This window comes from Vulpes vulpes, chromosome 8 (genome assembly GCF_048418805.1).
Source record: "Vulpes vulpes isolate BD-2025 chromosome 8, VulVul3, whole genome shotgun sequence".
NCBI classification, from domain to species: domain Eukaryota; kingdom Metazoa; phylum Chordata; class Mammalia; order Carnivora; family Canidae; genus Vulpes; species Vulpes vulpes.
Genome location: NC_132787.1, coordinates 86,989,411 through 87,009,117, shown reverse-complemented (window position 1 = coordinate 87,009,117; position 19,707 = coordinate 86,989,411). Strand labels below are relative to the sequence as shown.

At 47.9% G+C, this 19,707-nt stretch overlaps 1 protein-coding gene across 2 annotated transcripts in view; it reads right to left on the bottom strand.

Annotated features, from left to right (window-relative positions):
- Positions 1 to 19,026, bottom strand: part of GALNT14 (polypeptide N-acetylgalactosaminyltransferase 14) — a 205,878-nt gene extending 186,852 nt beyond the window's left edge. The window contains exon 1 of one of the 2 annotated variants that reach the window (XM_072767379.1): positions 18,423 to 19,026. In XM_072767379.1, coding sequence (XP_072623480.1) covers positions 18,423 to 18,551 — 129 coding nt within the window. In that variant the 5' untranslated portion in view covers positions 18,552 to 19,026. The remainder of the gene's footprint in view (positions 1 to 18,422) is intronic. The other variant, XM_072767381.1, reaches the window with a different exon arrangement.
- Between the last annotated feature and the right edge of the window lie 681 nt (positions 19,027 to 19,707).

The following is a 19,707-nucleotide window of genomic DNA, read 5'->3' as shown; positions in this document are numbered from 1 at the left end:
TTAAACAGAAATCTCAAGATGGGCAAGATCAAGAGAAACACAGTGGTAAGTGTGAACCTCCTGAGTTGTTATATCTATAGTAGTAAAGGGCTTAAAATGTGTAATGTAAGTCACAAATAAGAGTACTTGAAAAAGAAGCAGCATTCTGCAAAGAAAAACCTGACATTTAGTTCTAGAAGTGTTCAATTATCCTAGCAAAACCTGGAAATTAGATGGTAGAAGATGAAGTGAATAAAAGCCTTCTGAAGTTTTACCTGTTTACAATGGAAGCAAGTGTAAGGAAGTAAAAATTGTCCTACAAAGTTCAGCACATCAGGGTGATAATGAATGAGTGAGGAAAACAGCTTGGCAGGGAAAACTTGCTGATATCTTGCTTTCATACAAATAGGTATTTGAATGCACTGAAACGGAAGTAATACTTGGTTGATGGCACAGAAAGATGTCCAAACAGAAAAAGGACAGAGGAGTTGAAATGGTCATTGGCCAAACTAGTGAAAATAATATAAAGGAGAAAGATAAAAATAAACTAAACAGTAAATATCCAATATATCAATTATTCCATGAATTATAATATGCTGAGTATTCCTATTAAAATACAAACACTACCAGATTGGACTGAAAAATAAAAATAGCTATGCAAGGGGGGTGCCCGGGTGGCTCAGTAGGTTAAGTGTCTGCCTTCGCCTCAGTTCGTGATCTCAGGGTCCTGGGGTTGAGCCCAGAGTCCTGGGCTCCCTGCTCAGCAGGGAGTGTGCTTCTCCCTCTGTCCCTTCCCCTGCTGTGCTCTCTCTCTCTCACTCTTTCTCTCTCCCTCTCCCCCCCCCAAATAAATAAATAAAATCTTAAAAAAAAAATAAGTATGCCAGGTAGTCAAGGGCTACCATGGGAGAAGTCAATAGGACCAGATCATTTCAGAACTGAGTTTCATGTGGCCATTAAAGAACAGATACATACAAATTATTTAACTATCCCCACATGTTTAAAAAAGATCTTTCTAATTCATTTTCTGGAACAGTTTACTTTTAAATATAAACTCTGATAGAGTACCAAAAACACTATAAATCAATTTAATTCATGAATACAAATGTTAAAATTCCAAATAAACACCAACAAATAAAATCATCCAGCCATACAAATAAAAATAAACCATTACTATATACAGTTTATCCCAGGAATGCAAGGATGGTTTAAACAAGGAAATCAAAATAATTCACTGCATTAAAAAAGAGAAAAATTACAGAATTCAATCAAAATATGAAAAATTTCAAAAACTCATTTCTAATTTTAAAAAAATGAGGCAAAATAGGAAAAAGAAATAACTAAAATACAATAAAAATATTTCATAAAAGTGGACAGTAAATAATGAAACACTATAGTCATTTGTACCAAAATCAAGAAAAAGTCCTATATTAGCATGGTATGGCATTTTGAATGTTTTCATGTGACAAAACAAGATAAGGAAATAACCAAGAAATATACAAAAAAGAGAGATAAATTTAACTCATTTTGATAATGATATGATTTTATACCTAGGGAACCCAATGGATTATTCAAGTAACCACTGGATTTAATAAAAAAAAAAAAATTCCAGTAAAAGTGTCATATTGGCACAGTAAGAGATAAATAGGTCAAAAGAACAGAATGGATTTCCCAGAACTAAAACTCAGTATTTACGAGAAACAAAGTAGTATGTCAGTCACCAAAGGAAATGATAGTTTCTTTAATTATTGATACTGACACAAATGGCTTCCCATTTAGAGGAAAATAATCCCTTTTAATTTGAGTTTAATCCCTACCTCAAACTAGGTGTAAAAATTAATTCCAGATGGACTTAAGATTTAAAAATGTTTTAAGTCATATAGAAGAGGAAATTTAGGATATACAACCTACATATAATATCAAGAAGATCTTTTTAATAAGACAGAATGCTCATTAGTTATTATTAAAAAGACATATTTAACTATATGAAAACAAGCAAAAAATTCCATGGCAATATGTACCATAAACAAAATCAACAGTGTAACAATTGATTAGAAATAAAAGTCTGTATGTAATACATATGACCGATATGTATTGTCTACAACATACAAAGAGCTCTAATAACTGTCAAGAAAAAGATAAACAGCCTCCTGGAAAATGGGCAGAGGATATGAATTATATACATTACAGAAGACCAGATCCTTAAGAGCAATGAACATAGAACATATTCAACCTCTGATGGTCAAGGGAATGTAGCATTACAATAGGATCTCCTTTCCCACCCTTTAGATTAGCAAAAGGAAAATAACCTTTATGCTAAAGGGGATGCTGGGGAAAGAGCACCTACACTTTGCTGATGGAAATGTGGATTATTACACTGTTTCTAAAAGCAATCTTAATATACCCATTAATACAAAAATCAGATTCCCTTTGACTCAGAATTCCCATTCCTCAAAATCCATCACATAGAAGCAAAAGCCCCAATGTGTGAGCATATGTGTGCATAGATATTTACTGCAGCCCTGTGTTTAGTGACAAAGGATAAGACACAAGCTGGACACCCACCAAATGGAAACAAGTGAATGAAATAAGGCACATCCATACCACAGAATATTAGGCAGTCATTAAAAACAAGCTGGCTGACCTGAGGATTTCTAGGCTACTAAGGTGCAAAGATACATACATATATACAACATGATCCATCTCTCCTCTCCTTTGTAAGAATGACCTTAACAGATCTGTAAATGTGTGTCTACGTTTCTGTACTAATGACAGGTGCACAGAGAAAGATACAGAAGTTTACATATCTAGGTTACTACACTGCTTCTGTAAAAGTGGGGGAGAAGGAAGTAGAGCAAGCTAGGGAGCAGATAAGCCTAAATCAATCAATCAAATAATCAATTAATAAGCAATGAGAAATATAGCCTAGACAATACCCCATTTAGGTAAATCACCCGTTTGGATGTTCTGAGTTTTTTTCAATGTACATCTTATGTTAAAACAAGGTCCTACAACAGACACAATTTTGAATCCCACTTTTTTTTTTTTAACTTGGTACATCATGAGTCATGTGCATGGACTCAGGTTTTCAGGACTCAGGACCCCAAGCAGACCCTTCAAAGGACATGACTAATCTAGGTGACTTGTGGCCACAGCCTTACCAAGGCCTCATTCAAGGGAATATAGAAAGGGAAGATGGATTTTCCAGAAAGCATTTCTCTAAGAGCAGCCCCACAAATTAAAGATGAAAACATTCAGGTCAAGAAAAACCTGAATTGACCTTGGTGAGAAATGCAGAACATACACAGTGACTCTTATTTAGGCTAAAAGGATAAAAGAAAGGGAACATCAAGTTAAAATTTCACAGAATTGCTACTTTAAGAGCAATAAGCATACCCTGAGCAATTAAAACCCTTAAACCCAAAACATTTACTGAACAAAGTCCCCACTGAGTAGGATGTAATATTCCCAACTGTTCACTTTCAGACATACATGCATCTTAGAACAAAAATAAGCAAATGCCTTTACTTTCAAACTCTTCTACACCTGGTCTGCTCCTAGTTTCCAATGACCTCCAGTCACTCTTGCTGGAGTCCCAGAACCTCAGAAGACCTCCCCTGCTTTTGCCACCCACACAATCTCCTTTGCTCTAAATTCCTGTAGGAGTTACCTCTTGTTCTACAAGAAGATAGTCTACATTTGCTACTGTCCTAGATTACATGGGCTGACCCATCAACTGCATCATAATATACTGCAGGTAGGGTAGGATAATATATTGGGATGTTCATTTTATTTCTTCTCAACTGCATTCTACATGCTCACTCCCACCCCAGCCCTACACTAACCCCTCATCTCAGCACATAATCAGGACTCGATGCTTCCAGGAAGGTAGAAGGCAAAAGCCAATGTTGTTGGAAGGAATAAGTAGCCCAGAGGGTGAGGGGAAAAAAGGGAATTCTTCCAACTTGGAAAGACAATGGAGGCAGCCAGTCCTAAGAGTGGTGGGTACCCAGAGGGTAGCAGGATCCAAGAGGAATGGCTTGTTGCTGCCCCTAGGGACGCAAGACTCTTGAGTGTAGGGGTCCTGGCCTCACAAGGAACCCACCAGCCTGGGAGCAGCACAATGGTGAGGGCTTGGTCAATGATGTTCCTGCTGTAACCACAATGCCTGGAAGATTCAGGGCTCCTCTCATGTTACAGGGCATTGAGGAAGCCTCCTGAATCTCCATTCCCCTCTAAGTAGTAGAATTCCAAGTCGAATGGGGGGGGGGGGGGGGGGGCTGGGGGGAGTTTAGTCTTGGGGGCGGAGTTCAGTCTTGAATAGTCTAATCCAATGGAATACACAATACGTAGGGAAATATGGCACTAACTCTAGACCTCAGTTTGTCCCACACAAGTTTTCTGTAAGAGTTAGCTGATATCTGACACAGCATTTCTCAAACTTTAATTGCACAGGAGCCACGTGGAGGTTTTGCTTAGACGCAGACGTAAAATCGGTAGGGGCGGTCTGAGATTGGCGTTTCTAACAAACTTCCAGGTGCACCAACACCGCTGCCCAGGAATCACACTTTTAGAAGCAAAGGTCTGGGGCAGGGATTAGTGAACCTTTTCTCTACAGGACCCCGTAAAATGTTGGCTCTGTAACCCACCCATTCTCTCTCACTATACAGCTCTGCCACCGCAGTGTGAAGGCCACCATGAAGAACACATAAAGGAACCAGCGTGTGACTGTGTTCCCATAAAACTTTATTTGTGGACACTGAAATCTGAATCTCGTGTAGTTTTCATGTGTCACAAAATATTATTTTTGAGTTTTTTCCAACCATTAAAAAAAAGCCCACTCTTAGTTCCCAGGCCATATAAAAACAGCAGGAAAAAGGGACCAGATGTGGCCCACAGGCAGACCTGTCTTGGGTGCCCAGAAAGTACAGAACCACAACAGGCATCCCTGACAAATTCAATCAATGTGGGTCGCTCAGTCACCCTATCTTCTATCCTGAAGTTGGTTTTCCCGTCCTGTCCTCCCTCCACCAGTGCTGTGCTTTTCAAACAGCAAACACTTTGGGGATGAGCAGATCCTAAGCAGATGTACTTCTTCAAAGATCACCGGAATGACTTTAAAATTAAGACCATCCTAAGTGCTGCTTCTTCTAATAAGAGGCCTGGTGGAGTAACAGGTTTCTGTTTTAGCGAAACAGCTTTTCAGGAGGAGGCTGACTTTCCCTAGAGTCCTTTGAGTGAATAGAAGAGTCCCATGCCCAGGGGTAGAAAGTCAACCTCACCAAGACAGCCAGTACATTCAAAAGCAATCGCCTTAAATCTTTATCCCGTGAACCTGAGTAAAGATTCTCTCCATCCCCTTGGCCTCATGTTCCACTTTGACTCAAAAGAAAGAAAAGACTCCTCGTCATCTTACAGTCCCTTTTACTGTGAAAAAGCCATCCTAGAGACATAGTTGCGTCCTTCTAGTAATACACAACACAGTATAAAATCCAGGAAGGAGACGGTTCTAGAGAAGAGTGGCCAGGGGCCAGCCGACAGCCACAGCTCCATACCCTGCTGCTGCCCCAAATTTGCCCTGGGCAAGGAGGGCAGAATCCTGGCGGGGACATCTCCTGCACCAGGCTTCACATACAGCCCCACAGGGGCTTGAGGGATGAACCGATGAGTTTGGCCCAGTGGCAGGCACCCCATGGTAGCTAGGCATTCAAAAGGAGAAATTCCCTCAAGGGGCTCACTGTCCCTTGTGAACCATCCTGATGGCACCCCAACATGGGCTCCAGAATCACCCAGACCTGTCTTAGCTCTGCCATTTACTAGCTCTCCTGATTTGAGCAAGTTATTGGAAATTGAATCTCAAGACCCTCATTAGCAAAATAAGGCTAATCAATGTCATCCACAGGTAATATTTATAAGAGAACATTTTCAGAACCTGTATGGTTCAGGCACTGTGTAATCAGAAGGGTGCCAGCCTTAAACTCCCAGCATGACTGTACTGACAGACACCAGCTAAATCTCAGCCTGCTGACCTCATAGGGTGGTTGTAATTAATGAATGACTTACCATAGATAAAGCACCTAGCGTTTCTCCCAAAAGGCAGTCACACACCCCTCTCTCCTCAGAATACTCTCCTTCCTGCAAAGACTCCTGGCATATGATGATGGTCATAAGGATGTCAAATGGTGGTCAATCTCTAGCACTTGAGGAAGGACACCTGACAGTCACTTGCATCACTTACCGAGGTCATAGCCAGAGCTGCCCCTTGGCTCTTGCTGGAGAGGGCATCTCTCTCTAGGCAACTCAGGAAGCTCCCAAAGGCTCTTTCAGATGGTCCTACCCATGAAACTCATAGCCACCCTGGGTGGGAAGACAGCTGAAATCTCACACTGCTGGGGATACACAGTCAACTTACTTGTAGAAAGATGGCCAACTTGGTGGGGAGGGGGAGGGGTGCTGGCACCTGAAACACCCAAATGTCCATCCCATCCTCCTTGAACCCAGGATAATAAGCACCAAATCTTAAAGTGCCACAAAAAACAACCACCACCACCACCAACCATGTCATATCTTTGGCAATTAACTCCAGCACTGAGCTCACAGGGAAAGCCCTACAATCCCTTATCCCTCACAAGATGCTGTCCCCGTGGAAGAGATCTAGATGTTGCTCAGGAATAGCCCGACTTTTTCCCTGGAAAGACCTCCCACACTTCAGGGTATGACACGTGGCACTCAGTACATAGCAGCTCTCCCGACCCTCCCCCACCTTTGAGTCTGGAAGGAAACAAGAAAATGACCAGATTACAGCTCAATAAACAAATATGTTTAAGATGACTGGAGGAAATTGGAAGTCTTGGCCCCAAAAGAGAAGAAAGGAAATTGCACATTATAAAAAGGAATATGCATTTACAGTAGAAAATATCGTAAGTGCAGCTTATTCACGGTACTAATAGCAGGTATTTGTTTTTGGTGCTAATAATCTAATTAGCAGTCAATCCAATGCATCCTTTATCATCAGCTGATCCATAATTACTGCTCCATGCTGAGTATTTTCCCGGCACACGATAGCTTTCAACTCCTCAGCACAAACAACCAAATAATTGGTGCTATTATGCTGGATAAGAAACTCCTCCTCAAAAAAAAAAAAAAAGAAAAAGAAAAAGAAACTCCTCCTCTCCGAGGGATGATGTTGGGAGTGGTTAGCTATCCACCAGGGCCTCTGCATTTTCCCATCTGTTGATCACTTCTCACTGTCCCCTCTCCAATCAGTCTTGAGGTGTGCCTAAAGCACACCTTACCGTTCATATGAATGTGATACCTTGCAGACATCCTTTTTTTAAAGTTCAACCCTGGGACCAGAAACACTCCCAGTCATCTGCAGGAGGGAAGTGTTTATAAGGATGTCAAATGGTGGCAAAAGCACAATATATTTCTCTTTGGAAATGCTGTAAAATTTTCTCTTTGGAAGTTGTTATAAAATGACTTGTCCTAGAAGAGCTATCTTCTGACATGAAACTACTGCACCAATAGCTTCTGGTCGAAACAAGATGTGTACAATTCCCAGAAGCAGAACAAAGGCTGCTCAAAGGGCTACTGGCTAAGGTCAATATCTATTGGAGTCTTCACTTCCAAGAGAGCACATCTGGTGTGAGTGTGAGTGTGTAGGAAGAGATGGAAGCATGCCCTCAACAAGTGGAAAAAGGGTAGGCTCAGGGGCCAGACAGGTCCCATCTGGAATCCAGCTCCTCACTTCTGAGCTGCAGGACTTGGGGAAAGTCACTTAACTTTCCAAGGCTTGAGGTTTCTCATCTGAAAAACAAAGCGAATAGTCCCCACTGCACAGGGCTGTTATGAGGAATGGGTGACTTGACACACAAAGCACCTGGCATGTACTAGAGGCTCAGACTGTTAGTTCCTTGCTTTTATCCGAAATACCAAACAAAACAAAACAAAACAAAAAAAGAAAAGAGCTGTTTCCTGAAGCTAGTAGCTTGTGCCACATAATTCCATTCTCTGGGTATAAGCCTCCATCTCTTACCTAGGTAGAATTCACCCTGGAGCCACTGTGGGACAGCTACAACAGCCAACCTCCTCCTCAAGGTTCCCACTGTCCTGGAGGCCCCGCAACCACGAGCACTCTCCAGGAATCCTCCCCATCTTCCTATGATCCAGGAACTAAGGGGTTAACACTCAGCACATACTTTGGTTGGCTGGTGCCCAACCATGCCAGTTGTTAAATGTCTCCCCGATGATAAAAGGGAGTAAGATTTGGGAAACTGGAAAGACATATCAAGACCTTTCTCCAGAGACACAGTCTTATCCAGGAAACAGGAACCGGGAGCTATAAAAAGAATAAAAGCTACTATGTTCTGACCCCCAAATGAGGTGCTAAAATCTAAGTCAGAAGCCACACACGCAGTTCAGATTTTTTTTTTTGACTTTTCATTGAAGTGAAATACACACATAGAAAAGAGTATGCATTGGATGAATTTTCACAAAGTGAACACATCGAGTAACTAGCACCCTGAGCAAGAAACTGAACAGAACCAGTCCTTTCCAAATGTCCCCTGCCTCCTTTTATTTAAAAAAAAAAAAAAGATTTTAAGGGAGATCCCTGGGTGGCTCAGCGGTTTAGCGCCTGCCTTGGGCCCAGGGCGTGATCCTGGAGTCCCGGGATCGAGTCCCACGTCAGGCTCCCTGCATGGAGCCTGCTTCTCCTTCTGCCTGTGTCTCTGCCTCTCTCTGTGTATGTCTCATGAATAAATAAAAAAGATTTTAAGATCTTATTTATTTATTTGAGAGAGAGCAAGCACAGGGGGGAGGGGAGGGGGTGAAGCAGAGTCCCCGTTGAGCAGGGAGCCCACACAGGGCTCCATCCCAGGGCCCTGAGATCACGACCTGAGCAGACACTTAACAGACTGAGCCACTCGGGTGCCCCTCCCGACTCCTCCTTGTGACTGACTCGAACCAAGAGTCCCCATGAAATTGACTTCTAACATCATAGATTAGTTTTGCCTGTTTTCGTACTTTATATAAATAGAATCCCACTGTCAAATCTGGCCTGCCCGCCACCTATTTTAGCACACCCTGCAAACTAAGAATGCAGTTTACACATATAAATATTTGAAAATATGTAATCCTAAAGGGAGAATATTTCACGAGATGTGAAAAATATATGGAATTCAAATTTCAGTGTCTATAAATAAAGTTTTATTGGGACACAGCCACACTCATTTATTTACATACTGTCACTCTACAATAGCACTATCGAGTAGATACAGCAGAAACTATATAACCTAAAGAAGAAGAAAAAGAAGAAGAAGAAATAATAATAATAATAATAATAATAATAATAATAATAATACTATCTGATCTGGCCCTTTCCAGAAAAAGTTTACCAACTCCTATTCTAGTGCATAACGCTCATTGAAATACAAATTCGCTTCTCTTGGGCTTATAGCTAGGAGTGAAACTGCAGGGACACAGATATGTTCAGCTTTAACAGACACTACCAAGAAGACTTCCAAAAATATACCCTCATTTTTAAGAGAAAAGCTGAAACCTGGAGTGGAAACCATAATGTCAGTTTTAAGAGAGGCTGGGAGAAATTACAGGGAGTGATCTCATCCAGAATTGAGCAAATATGATTAGAAAATCATTAGGGCCTCCAAGTGGAGAGGGAAAATACCAAGAGTTACTAGGCTTACACTTCTTTTTGCTCTTAGTCCACACACGGTCTTTAAAAATGCAGTTCCCTTTAATATTGCCATGCTCTATGGAAATTGACAGCAGTGAAAAAGTCATGTGTCTGCTTGGGATCTTGGAGTAGACACTGACTTTGTCATTCAGACCACATAAGAGCACCACGATGAGCCCTGTGGTAGTTAATCCGAATTGCAGCTAAAATATCCAGGAAGACATTAGCAGCTCCTGATTTTATCCTTTCCTAAGTTGAAACATGCACATGGGCAGCAACTATAACTCACACCCATCCTCCCAAGCAGCCACAAGGAAGCTGAGTCCTGTGCTGGGTCCAGCCAGCAGCCCAGCTACAGGTCAGGGTCAGTCTTCCAGGGTCTTCACAGCTGAACAGCATGACACAGGCAGGGCGCCCTCTGTCTTTGAGATGGAGGTTCCGGTGATGCCACCCATCTCCTAAAGGCACTTCCCTGGAGTCATCCCCCGCCACACACCTGCCTCACATTTCAAGTAGGACGTTTTCAGTTCTTTCAAATGACATTTTTCCTCTTAGAGGGGAATTGCTTCTGATTGTTTAAGGACCACATTCATCATGAAAGGGATTCAAATCAACGGTGTCTGTCTTAATTGCACAATCCTGTTGACTTCTAAGACAGCAGCCTCGTGAATGACAGCAGAGCCTCATTTCTTGCTGTCAATCTCCCCAGCTAAACCAGGAAGGACCTGGCTGGTGAGTGTGGGCTCACCGGTATGAGGACGGAGCCACTCTGGCCCTGCATCTTCCCACAGCAGAAGGCAGCATCCTGTGGAACAATCCTATAGGGCCTGTGGGCATGTTACACTCGGCCCATCCTGGAAGAAAACCCAAAGTCCTCCTGGCCCTCCAGTGGCCCTCTTGAGATGGGCTCTCTGGTGCCCCTAAAACCCACTTCTCAGTTCCCTACTGCATGCAGAAAAGCAACGCTGGTGTTTAAGAGGTCAGGAGTCATTTCTCAGCAAGAGCATTAACTTTTTGTCCATGTGAAAACATACATATGATATACACATCCATAAAACAGATTTCATTTCTCCCCAGAAAGGGAAGCTAACCAGAACTTGAGCATGGCCAGAATAGAAAGAGGACGAGCTTTAGAGTCAAAAGAGTGAGTTCAAGGCCATTTACTGGTTGGGGATGCTTGCCAGAGTCTCTTCCCCCTTCCAATCTCGTCTTCATCATACTCGAGAAAGTGAGAGTAATAATAACTTCCACTTCATGTGGTTGCAGGAAAGATCAAATGAGGTATGTGTGAACACAAACGCTGTGTAAACCATAAAACATCACAGGAAGTGGTGGAGGAAAGGAGCTACCACTTAACGTCCTGTTCCTGATCCACCGTTAATTAATCAAGTCTTTGAGGCAGTTCCTCTGCCGATGGAGACCCCAGCCCCACGGTAAGGACCTCAGTCAACTCAGCACCCAGCTGGCAGCCATCAATTGGCCATCTATTAACAGCCAATTATCTGGGCAGCTTAATTAATCTGTGCACCACGTGCTCCGATCTCCCCGAGATCCTAGAAAACAATGAGCCTGATATATAGGTGCCAGCTAATTTTTCAATGGCCATCAAGGAATTTGGCGTGCATTATGCCTGTGTGTTGCAGCTGCGAGTGATGGGCGCATAAATATTGATTGGACCAGTCTCTCTGTGGCTTGGCGGGGCCGGGGGTGGGGGCTAGGGGAGTAATGAATGACTAGGGTGTTCTCCGAGGAACAAGAGGAGCTACATAAATCTTCAGTCCCGACCATGGGGAAGAAAATCCTAATTTCTAAACCTTAGTGAGACAAGGCAGAGAGGCAGGGAGCCCTCTTTGGAGAGAGCTTGTCAAGATGGGGCGGTCACACCCTTTCTATAGATGCTCTCCTGGCCCCGAATGAGATGCAAATTGGGTTTAAACAGCCGGGATCATTAGGAAGGAGGCAGCTGGGTGGCTGTTCTCTTCATCTGGGAATTCAAACCCAATGGCAGGAACATGTGAGCGCGCCGCTCTCTCCTGCATTTCCTTGAAAGATCTCTGTAGTGCTTACAGTTAAGAAGACAAGTGACATGAGGAGAATTTAATTATTTTTTTAAGTGCCTAATCTTGTCTCTGCGAACGGTAAGCGGGAGAGACGCGGTACTTGGAAGCAGCAGCGTGCAGGAGGCAGTGGGGGAGCGGCTCCCCCGTTCCTGCGGAGCAGGGCATCCGAGCCCGACGGGCAGGGCAGTCCCTTCCCTCCGGCCTTACGGACCCTAGTTCATCCCGGGCAGCGGGGACGCAGGCCGCTCCTGACCCCGGCTGCAGCCTGCAGGGAAGTCCCCGGCTCCTGTCCCCCAAGCCCCCCACCTCTCCCTGGGGCTCCCAGCCTAGGGTCCCGGGGCTCCGTGCTCCAGACCCCACCAGCTCTCCAGGAGACGCAAAGATGGGGACAGAGAACGTGGTGGAGGGGAGAGCTGCTGGGGAGACAGGCACAGGAGGACAGAGGACCCCCACTCACAGCACGGAGACCCCCTCCTCTCTCCCCCCTCAGCTTCCTGGCGCTCATTAGGTCCTGTGATGGCAGCAGCTGCTGCCAAATGCAAAGGCTGCTGCCCCAGAAGGTCACATCAGGCCATTTATTCTGAAATACCAAAATACCAGAGCCAGCAGATTTCAGGAGCTTCTGCAGAATTCCCCCGGGCACCCGAGTACCGTGTGTGTTCCTCCAGAGCCCAGAGGGGTTCTTTCTTAATCAGCTCAACATCTGAGGACTCAGAGACTGATTTATTTTTTGGTTAATCTAGCGTTTCTGGTAAAATAATTAAAAGATAAGTAAGAGACACGGAGTATCTGTGGCATAATTATTTATAGCCACGAGGTCTCACTTGGGCGTGATCTGCGGGTCACCCAAATCGATGGAGACTGCTGGTGGGGCCAGTGGGAGACGGACGCGGGGCCACAGCACGCCCCCACCCCCCATCCCCCAGCTGGGGAGACTGGGGCCCAGGGGAAGGCCCTGAGTTACCTCTGGCTCTGCCAACGGGCTGCAGGTGAACAAGGAAGGCCAGAGGGTGACGCTGCACCCACTGCAGACTGGGGAGCTCCCAGGGGAGGTAGCGAGTCTCTGAGGCAGTTGGGGGGCACCGCAGCCAGTGGCAGAGTCAGCAGCCACCAGAGAGGACGGTGGGCACAGCCACACTCACTCCCCAGGCAAATGGTGAGTCCGTGATGTGGGGCTCCGGGGTGGAATGTGCCAAAGCCACGGCAGGGTTCACAGACTGGCCCGGAGAGACAAGCGGGGGAATGTGTCCCTCCTCCCTAATTCAGATGCTTTTCCAGAAGTGCCACTGGGACTTTGAGATGCTCTGGATGAGGGACAAAACTGTACACGTTGGACAGTAAACGAGGACATGGCAACACGTTTCTTCAAATGTGCCTGATAAGGGATAAGAGTGTTCTGGAAATCTGGGATGGAAAGCTATGGGAGAGGATGCAGGAAAGGAGGTAGACGAGATGGCCGGGAACCAGGCCTGCGTGGAGACCTGGGGCCTCGGCGTCAGCCACCGCAGCCTCATTCTGTCCCTGGGCCGTTTACAAACGGACCTGTGGAAATTAACACTTTTAAATGATACAAACACAGGAGCAACCTTGAAAAAGGATAGTCTCTTGACAGGCTGGGGAGGCTCTTGACAGGGACGTTAATTTCTCTTTCCTTCTTGATTTTGCCCCTTGGTTTTCTCGGATTTGAGCAGGATTCGTTCTGTGCCTCCAGAACATCTGAGACAGGGATTCCCGGTCTTTGTTTCTAAAAGGAGGAGGCCACTCAGGGGAACAAGGGTTCAGGGAGACAGCTCCCGAGAGTGACTCAAAGGGAGTCCCTCAGAACAGATCCATAGGTCCTGAGAACAGGGCCTCCCGCCTGGCCCTGCAGGGGTGTGCTGGCTGGGAAAGCAAGCTGGGACATGGGTACCACCCAGGACAGGCCAAAAACCAACCAAGATGGAGAGATGATTCTCACCCACCCAAAGGCCCAGGTTTTGGGGGTGGGGAGAGAGCTCAAAGTTAAAAAAAAAAAAAATGCAGCTTCTTGTGATCCACAAAACAAAGACATGCCATTTCTTGGACACCTGACATTCCAACCTGCTACTTTCATATTTCCCATTCTCTTACAGCAACCCCTGCTGGACCACAAGGCAACACTACCCTCCACCTGCTCTGAGAACCGCCGCAGAGGCAAAAACAGCCCGGCGCAGGACACAGGTACCAGCACACAGGAGTGGATGAATGGGCCAACGTTCATCTGACAGTGGGCTCCTTGTGTTCTTGCCAGAATCAAAATTCCCTGGACACAGTCCAATATGCATGCACTGAGTATCAGCAGATTAATAGGGTCTCTCTAAAATTCATGATTTTTTTCTAATGGGAGAAATGATCTACTAAATGGGGAATAAAATAACAGTGTCATATACTCAAGGTATTTGTGGTATGCAAATATTACAGAAAGACAAGCTCTTTTCTGATAGTGTTTGCTATATTTCTAGTAGAGCACAAATACATCTACATGGGCCCGAGGCACTTTATTCAAAGCCTTTACATTTCCAATACCTTCCTCAAAAAGTACCCTCAGGCCTCAAATTCTTTTGCTTTTACTAAGCCCTAAGCCCCTGGACTAAATTTAGTTTCTTGGAAGTAAGAGACAAATTTGCTGCTTTTTTTTTTTTTTAATTCTGTCAGTTATTGTATAATTCTCCAAATGGCAAACAAACGATATTGGAAAGAAGAAATGAAAACATTTTTCAGGTATTTTTAGTGGTACAGTATTTATCACTAAAATACAGTTTGAATTAAGACACCAAACTTGTTATATGATTTTCAATTAGGAATTAGAGCTCTGCAGAATTTGGGGGTGGGGGACCTGGCAAAAGAATCCAATCAACATTAAAAAGTCAAACTTAAAGAAATCTTTACTTGAGCTATTAATAGAACCAGCCCTTCTTGGAACTAAAAAAAAAAAAAAATCCAATTAATTTCCTTAAACCAGGAGTGCAGCATGCCTTCTCTACATCAGTTGGATTGTGACAAGGCATAGGTTTTATTTTATTATCAGGCCCACTTTGGAGATCCCATCACTAGGTGAATGAGGATGCTTTTCAATTCTGGGTGGGAAGGCAAGGAAGGACCCAGGAACTAGAGCCTGTAGCAAACCCCAGGGAAGGTGACTTGCTGCATGGACTCTATACAGAGGGCTCCCTGGCCCAGGAACCCCGGCCATAGTCTCCAATCCCTCCACCAATTCCCCGACTTCTCTAAATGGTTTTAAGGGAAGATGAGCCCACTGCTCGTGCTTTGGAAAATAAGCTCACCCCCTCCATCACAGTGGGAAGGTGCCTGGGCGAGATTAAAAACTTCCCTAAGGCTTCCACATGCCCAAGGCAGGAGCTCTCCCCCGGAAAAGGAATGAACATTTCCTAGGAAAAGCTGGGGTACTGAACTCACTCCAACTGAGTTTTTTCCCCTACAATAGACAAATGTTCCATCCGAATCCCTACCACTGAGGCAACAATCAGCCCTGGCAATGATTCCTAAATCAGTGGTGCTTCAACCACTGGATGCAACCCTCCCCATCGGGGTGCAAAGAAGCCTCCTCTGCCCCAGATGACCTCCTCCAAGGGCAGAGCACGATTTCCCTTCAAGGTGGTTCCCTCACAAATTACAACATCCTCTGCCTTCCCTGGAGCTCTCCAAAGGCAAGTGTCTAGGGATGAGCCATGGAAACACTGGAAAGTAGGTTGGGAAGCACAGACTGTAAATATCCCTAGCCTTACCCCATCAGCCACAAGTGCAGACCCAGGCAGTCCACATAGCATGGCGGCATGGAAGGAGCCTGTCCCAAAATGACCCTATTCCATTCTGATCCCTGATGCTGCCACTTAGTAATAACCTTGTTATCTTGGGCCAATTGTAGAACTTCATCATTCCGTCTCAACTGCATAAAAGTATGATCTGCCCTATATCAAGTGAGCCAATATGCCATGAAATAGAGTTTGTGAATTTGTAAAGCACTACACAAATGCTAGCTACTGTTATTTCACCTGAGTGCACATGCTCACACGAGCTCGGTCCTGGAGGAACTCAAGAAGAATGAAATAATTCGGCCATATTTACATGGGGCCAACCAAACCACAAAAAAATCAACACACTTGGTATTCTTCATCTAGCTCCAAATGATACCCATCAATAGGCCGCTTCAGACTCACATGCAACACTTATAAAGACAGTGATTCTAGAACCTTCTCCCAAACCCACAGAATCATAATCACTGCAATAAACCCAAAACTTGTATGTTAAATGAGCTCTCCAGGGGATCCTGACGTGCAGTCAGGTTTGGGAACCAGCTGCAGTCCTCTGGACAGGATGTGCAAATTTCCAAAATAGATCAGTCCCAGCAATAAAACTGTTCTGGCGCCAAGAAGGACTCTTTGTCTCTCCATCTCTTTCCTCAGATACATGTACCAGACACAAATACACACAACACATAGATGTGGACACACAAGGTCATACACCCAGGGTGAAAACCAGAAAGGAGAAATACACTAAGAAGGGGGCCTGATAATAAAAGGTATCAAGATTTTAATTGTGCTTCTACAGAATACAGGAAATGGGAAGAAGAAATAAGATGTTCAGACAAAAAGCAAAGGGTCAAAACTAGAAGACCCCCTCTTCCATGCCTGCACCCACTATGCCCAGAATTCCACTATTAGACCACTCCCCCAATCCCATCCACTATGCATTTGTTTATAATTCTGACTCAACCAGGAATCTGTGAAAGCCTTCCCAGCTCCCTGCAAAGGGGCACGGACACAGTATCCCCATCACAACAGCCCCCAAACCTAGCACAGAGCCTGGCATCTAGCTGTACTCAATAACTGTGTGTCCAGTGCACACCAGGTAAGGATGAGAGACAAAGTGCACAAAGAGGGATACAGATTTCTTGTCCCAGCTCCCTGGTGTAAACTAAGAATACGTAAGCATACGGTAATGAGGTTCAAGGCAAAACGGAGAGAGTTCACGTCCCTGCAGGCATCATTAACTGCATCACAAGGAGCAGAACCACCCCAGGGAGAAAGAAGAAAAGCTCTCCAGATCTCCCTGCAGGTGCAGGTGTGGGGTTAGGAAATTGATCCAGTGCTCCAAAGGCTGCTTGAAGTCACCAGTCTGATCCCATCACTCCCCTGCTTACTAACCCCTCCCAGGGCTCCTAGCACCCACAAGGTCCTACCCAATCTGACCCTTATATACCTGCCCTCAACCTCATTCCTCTCATCAGCCATGGTTTACGTGGCTGTGGTTTACGCTCAAATTATGCCAAACTCACACAACCTGCTGTGTCATTCCTCTCAGCCTGTTCGGTACAGTTAACCTCTACCTGGAATGCCCTCCCTACCTCCTGGCAAAACTACTGTTCATCTTTCTCAACTCAGTTCTGTTACATCCTCCTCCTCCAGGAAGTCGCCAGGCTCCCATGACACCCAGAGCACTGAGCCCCGTTGGCCCTCAGCAAACTGCATGGTCCTGGCCCATTCCTGAGCAAATCCCCTACCTCCAGAGAGCCAATTCTGCATCTCTGGACCCACAGCACCTAGCGCATTGCTTGTGGAACCCAACTGGGCATTAGCAAGGTTCCAGAAGACTTAGCTAAAAGGGGATCTGGGAGACACCTTGATACAGTGGAAAGATTCTGAATATCAGAGGTCTGAGTTCCAGAGGGATCTAAGGCAAGGTACAAAGACTGAACTTGTTTCTTAATCTACGAAATTAGGATACCACCCAATGTATATAATTACTTACGAAGAAGCACCCACTGTGTGCCTAGCACAAAGTGGGTCCTCTGTACTACACTTCCCGGGGAGACTCCCCTCTCTCCCCCTTCTGCCCCCTTTTTGGCCTCCTGCTTCAAACCACAACCTCCTCCAAGGGCTTTTTCCCAGTTCACAGATGTTGCCTGGCTGTCCTCCTTCTGGGTCCCAAGGCCGGGTCTGTGGAAGGGGAGACGGAGGAACGGGGGCTCTGAATTAAAGCAAAGAGTGAGTCTGGAGGGAGAACCTCCCGGCTGCGCTTGGGCAGGAGTTGGAAAAGCCGCTTCCATCCTCATTTGCCCCAACTCCCTACCAACACCAAGGCGTGTGCTTGAGGAGCCCGTGCTCCTCGGCGGCGTTCAGGGCACATTCAACGTCCCACGCAGCTGAAGAGCTCGGGGACAACTGGGAAGCGGGGTGGCGGCAGGCCGGCGGCCCGGCAGCAGGCGCGGTGCACAGGCGCGGCGCACCCCGGGCCTCCGGCCTCCCAGGGTCGGGCCTGGCAGCCGCGGGAGGGAGCAGGTCAGCGCCCGCCGGACTCCTCGCGGGCGCCAGCCCCGCCCCCCCCGCCGCCCCCGGCGCCCCGGCGCCCCTGCGCCCCTGGACCCCCGCGCCCCTGCGCCCCTGCGCCCCTGCGCCCCGCCGCCCCCGCGCCCCGGGACCCCCGCGCGCCGCCCAAGTTCAGCGCCCCGCTCCGTCCGCGAGCGCGCCCGCCCCCCCGCCCGGCCCCCGCCCACGCTCCGGGGGTCCCCAGGGTGCCCCGGGCCCCTCTAAACCCAGGAGCATCCGTCCGTGGCCGCACCCGGCGCCCCGCCCCCTGCCCGCGGCGCCCAGACCCCCGCCCTGCTTCCCGGGGCCGCGCGCTCGCCCGCAAACCGCCGCCCGGGCCCGTACCTTGGGGGTCTGCACTTCGGGTCCCGGCGGCACCTCCAACTTCTTCTTGGTCACCCAGAAGAACAGCAGCGCGGTGATCCAGAGCACCCCGAAGATGGGCAGCGCCAAGCGGCGAGTCAGGCGCCGCATGGTCCCGTCTGCCCGGTCTCGTCCGCGGCGCGGCGCCCCGGGGCACCCCCTGGCGGCCAGGGCGGGCGGGGCAGGAGCCCGGGAGAGCGGGGCCCCGGGATCCGGGCGCCCGGGCGGCGAGGAGCGGCTGCGCGCCCGCCGGCTCCGGAGGGAGGCGAGCAGGGGCGCGGAGGCGGGCGGGGGGCGGCGAAGGGCGGCCGAGCCGGAGACCCGCGCGCCGGAGAAGCGCAGCCGAGATGCTCCCCGCGCCGCCGCCGCCGCCGCCGCCGCCTCGCCCGCCGCCGCCGCGGGGAAACGGGCTGGAGCTGCGGGCACGCAGGAAGGCGAGGCTGTGCCGGGCACCCGGAGGGACACGGCGGAGGAGGGAGGGAGCGCAGCGCGCGTGGGCCCGGCAGACCCACTCCGGGGAGCCCGGGCGGGAGCGAGCGGGGCTCTGCGAGGGGGCGCTACCGCCGCCCGCCGACCGAGGCGCACCGCGCGGCTCCGGGGCCGGCCTGGGGCGGGGCGGGGCGGGCGGGACCGAGCCTGGACCTCGGGCCGGCCCGGGAGGACTTTCCCGCCGCCGCGGGGGCTGCACGTGGCGCTCACTCCCGGGCCCGCCCCCAGGGCCCCCGCCCTCGCGGAGCCCGCGCCGCTGCCCCGCCTCCCGCCTCCCGCCTCCCTCCCGGGCGCTCCAGACCCGAGGCCGAGGCCGAGTTCAGCCAACTCCCCGGGGTGTCTCTCTGCCCGCCCGCAGGTGCCAGGCAACTTTTTCTGCTTCATGGAACGCTGAGCTGGTCTAAATTTAACTTTAAAGACATATTTTTAAAAATTAAGGCGCAATTATCTCCCCGAAGGGTTTTCTGTCCCTGTAGAGCGCCAGGGCTCCGTGCTCGTAGGAAGCGGGGACCCAAAGGTGTGCCGACCCTGTGGGGTACTGGGAAAAGGACCCTGGGATAGACGCCTTTCCCAAATGCCTCTGGAATGTGCATTCTCCTTTTTGCAGAGTCCCACCGTTTTGGTCTGGAGGCAGAGCAAACTAGGAATTGGATTCCCACGTAGGCCTCAGCTCCGCGGGAGTAATGGTGCTGTCACAGGACTAGGGGGTTCCAGGCCCGGGTCAGACCTAACCAGCTGTGCGAATATTGAGCAAGTCCTTTACCGTTCCCTAGCCCTA